Consider the following 13,220-nt stretch of genomic DNA (forward strand, 5'->3'; position numbering starts at 1 on the left):
CCCTCCCCCTTCTTCTCCCCTCCCTTTTTTTGACCTCCCCACTCCCCTGCTCCCCTTGGTTTATCCCTTCTGACTTTCTCAGAAGGGTTAGATAAGAGTTTTATGTCCCAATGGATAGTATAACTACTCTTCCCTCTCCGGGTTGATTACACTGAGAGTAAGGTTTGATTATTACCTCTTAATGCTCTCTTCCTCTCCTCTTTATTATAGAGTGACATTTAACAGCCTCGTACACAGATTAATTGGAATCATTAAATCATTAGACTTTATAAAATAGTTTGAAAAGCTACTGTTCAACACAATTCCAAACTCTTGAGGTGTGTATATGTGTGAATGCAATACTTGAACTGTAAGAGAAGTAGGGTCAGCTCTGCTCATCAGTGTAGCTATCTTGGCATTTTGTGCCAGGTAGGGAGGGAAAAAGTAAATAGATCTGTTCAGGACCTGGGAAAGGAAGACAGATAATACGAACCGAAAGGAGACACTTTTGTCAGTGATGACACAGAAAAGGTAGACTGGAACAGTGTACTGATGAGGATATTTTTTTTGGGAACTCAAAACCCAGGCAAGATGAAAGAAATAAGAGACAAAGACCAAAAGATGTCATTATTAGGAATTTTGAGAGTCTCTTCTATGGGTGTAGATATATAGCTCTAAATGAGTATACCCTTTTAATTGTGGTACCTCCTGCCCAATAGCTTGTGTGCTTACTTTAAAGAAAATTGTATTCATACAGGTACACATATACATATACATAAATACATACACACATATACATATATATTCATTGGTACATAGACATACATATAAATAATCACTTCATATTAATTGTCTATTTCCTCTTATTGATAACTTTTTTCCTTTCTGATGCTGTCAGAAGGAAATCTTAACTGTAAGGCTCAGTTTGGATAACAGAAAGTTTTGTTTTTCCATTTTCAAGGTAAGAAAGAATCACTTTGCTTTTTGAGTACAGGCAGTAGAATTTTGCAAACTTAAAGAGAAGATTTTTGTCTATTCCCTATCTGAAGTACACCCGGGTTATTTTATTGAGATTCCTGTACCCATATACAGGAACGTGGCAGCTTTTAGGCATATAAGTCAATTTATCAGTTCTTTTTAGATTTTGTCTGTATCAGTAGGTATTTATTATGTGTAAGATACCATGCTTAGTTCAAGCTTATAATTAAAATGGGCGGGTACAGCTGCGTGGCTCAGTGGATTAAGAATCAGGCCTAGAGATGGGAGGTCCTAGGTTCAAATCTGGCTTCAGATACTTCCCCACTGTGTGACCCTGGGCAAGTCACTTAACCCTCATTGCCTAGCCCTAACCATTCTTCTGCTTTAGAACCAGTACACAGTATTGATTCTAAGACAGAAGGTGAGTTTTTTAAAAAGAAAAAGAATTAAAATGGACCAAGAATAGTTAAGAATTTGAGTGATAACCCTCTGGATTAAATGTACATTTTTCCATACTTTAGAATCAAGAAAGTATCCCTTTATTGCCAGTAACACCATAGTCTATTAAAATTTGATGTTAAAATTTTGCTCATTATCTACTATCATAGTTTTAGCTTTGCTTAATCCTGAAATGATAAGGATTTTGGTTTTCTAATATTTCCAAGGATTTTAAGGAAGCCAATCAAGTATACTAGGCTACAGTGTCTAAAATAATGACAATGTCTTTGTTTATTGCAGTACTACAAAACCAAAAGATTTTATTATTTGTTCTATTCACTTTATGATAAATGATAATTTACAATGACCAGTTTTGAGATGCTTCTTCCCTATATCCACACTTGAGCCTGGACTTTCACATCTACATTCGTCATTCCATTGACTCCAGGTGGCTTTTCTTGGATTATTTGATATAGAAAGAGAATCATTTTCCTACCAAGGCTCTTTGCACACTCTGCTCTGCTTCTTCATCTTCTCAAGTTTAAGCCGTTTGTTCTTTTATTTTTTTTTCCTAGAGGGATTTTTCTTTGTTTGTTTTTGGTCTGCACTATTGGCTCTACTAAAAATTTCAAGGCAATATTTTCTATAGAATTAAAGATGCCCATTGAGAAGAGGGCCATGTTTGAAAAGATGGAATAAAAATAACATCTCAGTATTTTGTTGCTTATTTGCAGATCTTACCTTCTTTAACTCTTCTGTAACAAAACATTTTTAACGTTATGAAGTAATTTTTAAAAATTGGACTATTAGTGGCTCAGTAGATTGAGATCCACGTCTGGAGGCAGGACATCCAAATCTGGGTTCAAATATGGCTTTAGGAAATTGCTTGCTGTTTGACATTTGAGCAAGTCACTTAACCCTAATTGTCTAGCCCTTTTGCCTTGGAACCTATATGTCCTATCAATTCTAAAACAGTAAGTAAGGGTTTAGTTAAAATAAAATGTAATAGAAAAGTGATTTTAATTTTAGATAATAGAAAACAAAGTGTAAAGTCTGCTAAATGGCAATCACGTATATTAAATGTTTTAAAAAATCCAAAGCAGGGGCAGCTAGGTAGCTCAGTGGATTGAGAGTCAGGCTTAGAGACGGGAGGTCCTAGATTCAAATTCTGCCTCAGACACTTCCCAGTTGTGTGACCCTGGGCAAGTCACTTGACCCCCATTGCCCGCCCTTACCATTCTTCCACCTGGGAGTCTATACACAGAAGTTAAGGGTTTAAAAATGTTAAAAAAAAAAAAAAGAAAAGAAAAGTAAAGAAAAATCCAAAGCAAACAAAAATGCAGATGAGAATCAAAATCTGTTTACAATCTGATTTTTTGGAAATAGTAATATTGATTGAATTTTCTGATATTTAATTAATCTTCATTCTTAAAAATGCATTTCCTCAATCTTAGCAAAATGAACATAAAACATTCCTTTTGAGAAATAAAATTTGAAAATTTAGAGAATCAGTAGACTTCTCTTTGAGGAGCAATGAGCATGCATAGCTAACTTGGAAGGAAAATTTACCATTAATAAACTTTAATATGACTTTCTGCTGACAGAAACTAGATAATTGGATTTAGTGGGATATGGTTTGTGAAATACTTTCCCAGGAACTGAAAATTCAAATGTGGGTAGTGTACAGGGGGAAACACTGATTCTGGAGTCAGCAGACCTGAATTCAAATCCTGACTGTTCTTACTCTTCTTATTTCCCTTGGGTAAGCCACTTGATTTTCCTTGACCTTAATTTCCTTACCTGTTAAATAAGGACATTTGGATTTTGCTTCCTGAAATCCTTTTAGATCTCTTCTATGTCTCTATGATTCATTGTTTGTTAGAGCATGCATGTTAGAACATATTAGAGTTGTTAGCAAACAACTGAGACTGTGTAAGTAACTAATTAAATGTGTCTTTTTCAACATTTACTGTGATTTTAAAATGCAAATTTTTTCTGGTATCCCCTTTTTAAAGAGATTTGGTCCTATTTGAGTAGACTGCCAATGTGTGACCCTAAAGGCATCCTAAGACTAGGTGTTATCAAGAGGCATTTAAATCATTTTTTGTCAGATATCCTCATATTCTGTTTTTTACCTCTTGATGACAGCTATCTTTCCAGAAAGACTCCATTTGAAATTGGAATGTGTTCTATTGGCTTGTTAAGTACTTGCATGATTGCCTATGCTTTTGGAAGGACTTTCACTTAGTACTCTTCTCTTGGATGACCTCTCTATAGCTCCATTTAAACTTGGAAACTTTGGTCCTTTGAACAGCTAGCCCTACTTTTTCACTCTCCTAGTGTTCATTGTAAACACATTAGAATTATGCCCAAGACTGCATGAGATCTGTTTTTTCTTCAGTTGTTTTCAGAGTTTAGTGGAGGTAAAAGTTAATCTTTAGCAGGGTCATGCTTGTAAGGATTGGATAATGAAGTGAACACAGGTCACATTGTCAGCCCTTTCTTTTGTTGAGTGGCTGCTATTCTGCTGACTCCAGTGCTAAGTGGGGTTTTTTGGAGAGCAGGAAAACAATTTTGCTTTTCATGCCAACATTGTATGGCCCTGAGGTGCACTGTGTTTCCAGTTAAGCAGCCCCAAAAGTGGAAATGGAAATTGGAAAATTTGCCCTCTGCTTTTTATCCTTGGGATGTTTTATAGTAGAAGAATAGAATTTGTTAGGCATTTAAGGAAGTTAAGGTCATTATCAAACTATATTAAAGGTATGAGATATGTTAACTTTGTAAATGTGGATAGTTACTTCTAAGGTAATAAATAGAATCCATGAAAATGTTTATGATGAATACTATATCCTCACAAATTATGTATTTATATAAAACAATTATGTATTTATATGTTAGCACAAATTATGTATAATGCCCATCTTGCTCATTGGAAAATACTGTAGTTCATACTAGAATAAAATAAGATAGGAATTGATCATATGGTATCTTTGGTTAAGTTAACCCTTCGGTGAGGAGATGTTAAATGACTTACCTAAGATCACACAGCTATATCTAAGGTAGGACATAAACCCATGTCTTCCTAACTTTGAATCCAACTTTCTGTACTCTGTCATGCTGCCTCACATTTTTCTTATAAGAAATAGTTTTTTAAAATGGGTATATATCTACACCAACACCATTTTTTCTAACCCTAACAATTGTTGAAAGGATTTTGTATATCAAAAGAGCACTTTTGATTTTCCTCTCTCCTTTCTCTCCCTCTCTTCCTTTTTTTGTTCCTTTTTAAAAATCTTCTGTCCTTCTACACCAACGCCATTTTTTCCTAAGCCTAAAATCAAAGGAGCATTTTGATTTTCCTCTCTCCTTTCTCTCTTTCTCTCTCTTCCTTCTTTTGTTCCTTTTCTCTGTCTTCTGTCTTTTCCTCCTTCTGTCCCTCTCTTCATTCTTTTCAGTCTGCTTGTCTTCCATTTTTCCTTCATTTTCTCCCCTCCCTCCCTCCCGCAATGAAGAAAGGAATGGGGCATTGGGATAGGGAATTTTGAAGTGTTGAGATAAGATTAGTAGAGATTTGGTTTACAATAATCTCTTTTATTTCTTGGTAAAGTATGAGTTTAGTTCCCTTTTCCAAATGTGCAGATCTGTCCATGACACTTCCTTAACTAATGGCTTCTGATTGGTATCAGATAAAATTTCCTTATGGATTATTTATGCTCAGCAAAAAAGTTTTGGGGACAGAATAGTGTGAGAGGCTTGAGTAAAGAGTAGTGGTATGTGGTATTCAAGTAGGAAAATGTTTGTTGCTTGCTTAAAGGATGCATACAAAATGCTATTAGTTCATTTATAAGTAATTTCAATTACTTCACTATTAATTAAAAAATAAAATATACACTATCCATTTGTTTGCACAAAGGATAACACATAATAAAAGACTTTAGTTATCCCAAGTCAGATTACTTTACTTGTTTTTATATGAGCATCATGTCTATGACTATAAACATCAATGTTAAATTTATCTGTAGGTCTTCCTGGCAACTTCATTGATCTGAAACATATGCTTAAACTTTGAAGTGATTAAAGCAAATTGAATGAGGAAAATAACTGTCACAAATCTTAAATACTTGGCTTGGTAAGAGAAATGTAGAACCATTCTTGAGTCCATTACTATAAGGATAGCAGATAATCAGAAATTTAGCCTGGTACATTGGACTTTTCAGTTAATGAATTTGACTTTTTAATCCATCTCTTCCACTTACTTCATCAAATTATGTGATCTCTGTAGTTTGTGATCTCTAAAGTTAGCACATTGAGTGAGAAATTCTGGTGATTCTCTTATCCCAGGGAAAAACTGAGAACTAAAATGATAAAGTACAGACAGAATCACTAGAATTCCAGCATTTGGTGGTCCTTTTCAAACAAAAAACCATCTGCATTTCAGCAACCTCTGCAACTGGCATTTGGTTACAATACATTGCAGTAATTCAACTGTAATTTAATAACTGGAGCAACATAGAAAGGTTTAATTAGGGTTAGGAAACTAGTAATAAGGATTTTTCTTAGAGATTATTAAAAATTTATTTCGCTATGCCTCAATTTCTTCTTCTCTCTCCCTGATTCCAATTTCATATAATAAAGAATTTTTTTCGAGAAAAAAAAGGAAGAGAAAAATCATTAAAATGACTCAACATATGACTAAAAACCATGACAATATATGCAGTTTTACTACTTGTACCCCACCTTCCTCTAGAAAGGACTGCCCGGAAGTGCCTTCTTAGATCTCTTTTTTTTTGGATCTGATTTGTTCCTTGTAATTTTAAAGAAATAATTAATTTTTATGGTGATCATTGTTTCTTTTTACAATGTTCTATTCATGGTAGACTTTGCTTTCTTGGCTGTGCTTACTTCCCTTTTCATCATGTCATGTAAGTCTCTTTTTACTTCTTTGACTATTACATATGGTAGTTAAGAGACAATTGGTAAATTTGGAGTGAGCAGTTAGAGTTGAGTGAGGACAGTTGCCAAATCACAAAAGGTCTTTGGATGAGAGAGAGGAAATGAATTTTAGGTAATAAGTGTAGACAGCTTTTCCATAAATTCTTTCTTAGAAAGGGATAAAAGATACAGGGAATGTAGGCTATAATAAAGGTTTTTGATGTATTTTAACTTGCTGAGAATGTAATTTAACTTGCTGAGGGGATTGGTTTAAATGTACATTTATAGGGATTGCAAGGAGAAGGTGATAGGGAAAAGGAATCCAGCATGAGGGATGATGTTAATGTGTATTTTAAGGAAGAGACAGGGGGAAGAAGATAATCATGTTGAATGATCTCATTTATTTCATTTACTTAAAAAAAGTCTCTAGGAAGAGATGGGGTCAGGAGATGTACAAGTATATGACTTGAGGAAGAAAGAGAATGTAAAAAGTAATTAGCTGCATGGGATCCCTTACTATGGAAACTGCATCCACCAATGTAGATGAGCAATTTTTTTCTACCTTTTTTTAGAGAGGAACTGAAATGTGGTATAATTTGCTCATTAGTATGTCACATGAAGATTTGAGCTCAGGTTTTCCTGATTCCTAGGCCAATCATCTATCTACTATATTCTCATCTCTCTTGAATAGCTGAGGAAGTTAAAGTACTTTATCTAAATGAATTTCTCATTCTCTTTAAGATTCTGGGAAGAGGAAGTTCCACAATTCTTTTGGTTTGCCAATAGAATTATAATTTAATAGGCAGAGGGGAGCTGTGTCTTGTGCGTTTCAGACAAATAATTCACTTCTGGACCCCTGCAGATATTTCTTAAATCTTTCTTTGTAAATTGCTAAAGTTGGTTATTCATTAGCAAGGTAATAAAAATAAAGTTAAACTGATCTGGATTTCTTTGGAGAAAAAGATAATTTAACTCATAACCAAGAGACTTTGATATAGAAGAAACTATATTTACACACAAAAAGAGGACTGTGTTTCTCCTTAATAGTTTCTTGCTATCTTTGTATCATGTAAAACTCAGGAAGATAACAATATTTTTTAACATTTCTCTTAATTTTGTCCTAAATTTGATATTCCTGTTAGTGTTTAAGTTGATGACTTTTGCAAAATCTGTTTTTGCTATTTTGGTCTAGAGAGTCTTTTTTTTTTCTTTTTCTTTTTAAACCCTTAACTTCTGTGTTATTGACTTATAGGTGGAAGAGTGGTAAGGGTAGGCAATGGGGGTCAAGTGACTTGCCCAGGGTCACACAGCTGGGAAGTGTCTGAGGTCTGATTTGAACCTAGGACCTCCCGTCTCTAGGTCTGACTCTCAATCCACTGAGCTACCCAGCTGCCCCCTAGAGAGTCTTTTTTTGAGATTTCTGAATACTTTTCCCACACATTTTTTCCTTCTAACTACTTTGGTTCTAAGGAAATCTTTAAATTAGTGTAGTTTGGATATTTATATATTCCCTTTTTAATAAAATGAGTAATTGTATTTACTGTTCTAAAAGTATTTTCACTTAAAGAAAGTTCATATCGATTAGAAAGAAAACCATCATTTCACTGGCATGTATCTTTGGAGATTTCTTGTGTGATGAAACACACGGGCTTTTGATAAAAAATAAAACCTTTAAAGCTGGTGTCTGCTCTTCCACTCTCATATTTCTGTTTTCTTATGATAGATTTAAGCTTTCTATTCCTTTCATAATCAGAACTTCAGACTGTATTAATAATATGCATTTGATTTTTATTCCCAAATTCCAGTAACCAGTGTTTCTTGAACATTAGTATCTCCTTACTTTGTGTCATTACAGAATTGTTAGTACCTGCTGCTCTTTATTCCTCTTAATTGTAACTCCCATTTTTTACTTACAATGATACAGATATTTGCTTATTTGAAGGAAAAATAAATTGATAACTTCTTAGAAAATCTCTCTCAGCTAGTCTTCCACTAATAAGAGAGATAGGTTGAAAGTTTGCTTAATTATTGACTTATTTGCTGTGTAGTCAACTAGTAAGGAAGGTAGACATTGATTACTCTCTTCCCTTTAGGATCAATAAAAGATTGGAAAAGCCTGCTCAGTAGAGTATTGTGAATTATATATTGTATTTAATGCCAATTACAGCATTTCCATGCTTTCTTCCATGGCTTTATTTTTTGTCTTTATCTCTTTACCTCCCTTCTTCTCTTCCCTCCTTCCTACTTTTATGTATCTTTGCTTTCAATTACTATTTTAAAATGAATCCTCACCAGCAACTTATTTCTCTTGATTTTGTAGTGATAGGAAAAAACCCAACAAACCCAGTAAGGAAATTCAGTCTCCGAATGGAGGCACATTGTGCACATTAGCGACAATAATTTTAGGGACCAGCCAGTGCTCATGAGAAACTTCTACTCAGTCAATAAGTCAGCATTTACAGTGAGTATTAGTTTTTACTCTTTGTGAATGCTTTACATTGTCTTATGTGCTGCTCCATATTACTTCATCCCCCTTATAAATTAGGCCATCGAGGCACAGAGAAAGAATAGCACTGTCTAGACCAACGTGGGGTGTTATAATTGGAAAGCTAGGAATTTTTGTTGCCTCTTATTGTAAACTTTTGCTTATTGACTACACTAATGTTGCTTCATTGGTGGAAATGGATAAGGACATGTAGGTTTTTCCAGGCCTCTTAGTTCTGTGCTACCAGGAATATTAAATTCATTTTTCCTGATTGGAGAGAAACAAACAAAAAGACTTGGACTTAGTGTTTGCTGTTAATAGTCAGGACAACAAGCATAAGAGATGAAATTCAATGTTACGTGTAAATGCACAGTTTTTTTAGATAAGTGATTCCCAGCATCCCTCCATCAAAGTTCTACTTTGTGAAGTTCCTTTCTGAGTTTCTGCTTCAATTTACTCTGTCAGAATCTGACCCACAGTCATTCTACAATACTATTAGTGTCCTCTTTTTTTTTTTTTCTTCTTCTTTTCCTCTACAAAATAACTTCTAGTATCTTTTAGGTGACAAAGTAATGGATCATAGAATTAGTATTGATTGACTCTCTTTCTATTTACATTTCTGATTTCACTCTCCCTTTTACCTAATTCTGTCTGCTTATTTGGGGCCTGAAGATTCCAGTACTGCCCAGTGTTTTCCAGGCGCCTTTGTAATTCCCTGTGGGAGGTATGGGCAAGGAGGAGAGAGGTGTGTGTGTGTGTGTGTGTGTGTGTGTGTGTGTGTGTGTGTGTGTGTGTGTGTGTGTATACATACACACACATATATATGATGCCCAATTTCTGCTAAAAAGTAATTTACATTTCCACTTAAATTTTATGTGACAATGCAAAAAAAGCTGCAAAATGTTGCTTTTTTCAAAATGCAGAATAAGAATCAGGAAGAAAAGTCCAGCTGAAGGAAAAATGAACATTTATATTCACTTAAATCTTAAAATGATGGCTTGTATCAGTGGAATTTTTTCTTCCACTTAAAAAATATAAGCATTTGTTGACTGTTTTGTCATTTAAATTTTTTTGTTTAGATTTTTGGGGGTCTCCTTTCCTGCCACAAATATGTAAAATTCCTACTTAATAATGATTGAGATTTCTTAATATTGTCATTTGAAAATTTTCAGGCTGCTATCCTTGTCCAGGGCCAAACATGAATCCCATTGCTCTTGGGAGCCGCTGGCTTGCATATGCAGAAAACAAGGTAAGATAGTATTTGTTTTGACCATTTCCTTTTCTGCAAGTCATATTTTCCATACCTGGAAAGGCAGTACACAAAAAGATTGTGTTTAAAAGGGCTTTATTTGGCCTTTTTGGTTTTGAATAGTAATTATTAATGCAGAGCACTTTCTCTCTCTGCTCTGGGCTTATAGTCTTGTAGGGTTTTGAAATAGATAAGAAATCTCACTTTTGTCTGTTTGAATAGAGAGTTGAAATCAGAACTGGGTGATAGAGTGCTAAACCTTTGGTAATAAAAGACCTTGTTGTCCAAAAGTGTAAGATAATAAAATCTTTATAAACTTTTATAAGATTTGAGGGTGGCAGTTCACACTTATTGTCTCTATCAGTAAATTGAGGAAAATTGTGGTAATTGTTTCAATCAGTAGTTGATTCTTTATCCAAGGTCAAAGTCTTGTTATCATAGCCAGATGAAAATATGGCATCAGATCTTTATTATTTAGCTGCCTAAAGCCATAGTACTCTTAACTTAACTACCCAGAGTTTGGCTGTTCCTAGAATGCTATTTCTGGGAGTGGATCTTGTCTCCTGGTTAAAAAGTTTAGCTGATGGACAATGTTTCTTTCTTACTATGTATATTGTTATTCTTCCCTGCTTGGCATCTTTACATAAACAGTAAATGAAAATTCTTCTCCAAAAGAAATCATCATTTTCCATGGCACTTAGGAATGTGAATACTAATAAATGTAGCTTACAACTAATTGTTCCATAGCTCAAAGATGACCAGGAATCCAATTTTATTTTTGCTAAATTGCAATAGTTACTGTGAGTTAGGCATAAGTGGAAGCATAAAGCTTTTGACAAAATAAGGATGTGGTAAGGAAAATAATTTTTTTGTGAACCCACAGAACTAGTAAATCCCCAGCCTCTGAAAATGCATGAAGTTTATAAAAAGTCCATGACTTATGTAAGTTTTTTTCTGACTATGTGCCATGATGTATCAAAATTTTCATCATGGCATAGACATTTGGCATTTGATCCATTGCCCTAGTTATTCTCCAGGCCACTCTTCTTGGCCATTTTCCAGTTTAGTTTTCCTGAATTTTTGTCTTTTACTTTGTTGACAAATGGTTTGCAATGCTGTATAGTGACATAATGATATCTTCTGATGTTCACATCTGTAATACATTTCTGCTCAGTGCTAGAGACATATAAATAAAAGACTATAAAATGTCTTTTGGTGATTATAAGTGGATACTTATATATGCCAAATTTTGCAGATACATTTGGAAGTATTATCCAAATTAATTAAATACTGCATGTATGGGGAAGAGCTTGTATCTGCCATTGTAGAGATATTATCATTTCTCAACATGAATCTTAGGTTCTTTTGTGAGAACTTGTGTTCAAGTAGCCCACAGACCCTGAATTCATATACATTACTGAAACTGCAGCACGACCAACTAAAAGTTTGGTACTCTGATACTGGTTCTGCTTTCTAGAGAAGATATTTTCCTCCTGCTGAGATATCCCTGGAATTCCATGACCATACAATAGTCAATCCTGTTCCTTCTTATAGTTATTTCTGAGCAATTACTTTTCAATGCCATTTTAACTTTGAGTTCCCAGATTGAACCCATTTGCCAGTAAGTCAGTCATTAAGAAGTTATTAAGATATTGCTATGGCTTAGCCAGTGTGCTTAGTGATGGGTATCTGAAGATTGGGTAATTATCTTTATTTTTATTTCATATTTAAAAATAAAATTTTAAATCCCCTCAAATTTCCCCATTATCCAATAAGAGAGCCATCCATCCTACATCATAATTATTTTTAAAGACAACAGAAGAGAATTATAAGAAAAAAATCAGCCAAATTGATTCATAAATTAAAAAGATTGAAAGTTTGTGCAGTGTATCACTGTATGTGCAGTCTTATGTTTTTTCCCTACAATAGTAATTATTTAAAAATTAAAACCAGTGAATGTAGTAATGAGAATTCCAGCAATTTCTGAAGCAATTCCTTATCTTGATTGGCTTTTTGAATAACAGGGAATTTGGTTAGCTTTAGTTTAATAACGTATCATGCCACCCAAAATCCTAGATGGTGCTTATAAAATTCTCCTTTTTTTAAACATCTATACCCCAAGTGAGTCATTCATTCATCTATTTATTTATTCATTTATTCGTTTATTTATTTATGTGTTTATGCATTTATTCATTCACTTATTTGTTTGTTTGTTTATTTATTTTTAAGTTCAGAGAAGTAAGAAAAAAACGATGTTAAACATTTCCAAAACTATGTTTTTTCTTGGAGAGGCAGCAGGAGGCAGCAGAGAGATACTGTTGCTCTCCTATTTATCATCCCAGCAGCCCAGTGATCTCCTTTCAACTTTTTATTCTCTCTGGTCTATATAATATCACACTTGAAAGTTAGCTTTCATTGTGGTAATTTATCACCAATCATTTTCCTAGTTATAGTTAGCAGTTTTTTTTCTATTGAAAAATTTCAAAATATGTCAAAGATTGGTGTAACATGTTAAATTCTGTTCAATGTTAAAAAAAAAAAGGTTATACTTAATTCTGTATTTCATTCAAAAATGGCATTACCAGCAAAGAAAAAATTTCATAATTGTCCCATGGTAGAACATGTTTTTTGCTGATGCCAGTGATCAGGACTAACACCTATCCTATAGGTTCATTTTTATGCTTTCATTGGCTGTTATGTGCATAAATTTAGAACTGGGTGGAAATTTAGAGGTCCTTTCATCCACCCCCATTTTATAGAGAATGGGAAATTGAAAAAGCAAAAGACTTGCCAAAGGTTACACAAGGTTTTAGAACTTCATGGGATACAAACCTAGGTTCTCTGATTTTAAGTCCTTCAGTCTTCACTGAGCCTCCTTTACATATATATGTTTTTTCAGGGCAAAATAATGATACATTTATAGTCTAACCAAATTCATGTAATAATAAACCAAGTTTTTATGAAGTGTTTTTGAACAATGGCCATTTCCATATATTTAAATATATTACCAAAGGGTGTTGTGATTTTTTTGTTTGTTTGTTTTTTTACCCTTATGGTGAGCTGGTTTGCTATGAACATAGGAAGAATGAAATGAGACTATGTATGGTTTTTTCCCCCTTTTTCATGATAATATTCTGTGAGTGAAATCTGTGTTTTAAC

General features: G+C 33.9%; 1 protein-coding gene across 1 annotated transcript in view; it reads left to right on the forward strand.

Annotated features, from left to right (window-relative positions):
- Positions 1-13,220, forward strand: part of BCAS3 (BCAS3 microtubule associated cell migration factor) — an 881,625-nt gene that overhangs the window by 215,262 nt on the left and 653,143 nt on the right. The window contains exon 9 of the mRNA XM_044671669.1: positions 9,985-10,061. Within this exon, the coding sequence (XP_044527604.1) occupies positions 9,985-10,061 (77 nt within the window). The remainder of the gene's footprint in view (positions 1-9,984; positions 10,062-13,220) is intronic.

This window comes from Gracilinanus agilis, chromosome 4 (genome assembly GCF_016433145.1).
Source record: "Gracilinanus agilis isolate LMUSP501 chromosome 4, AgileGrace, whole genome shotgun sequence".
Classification (NCBI taxonomy): Eukaryota; Metazoa; Chordata; class Mammalia; order Didelphimorphia; family Didelphidae; genus Gracilinanus; species Gracilinanus agilis.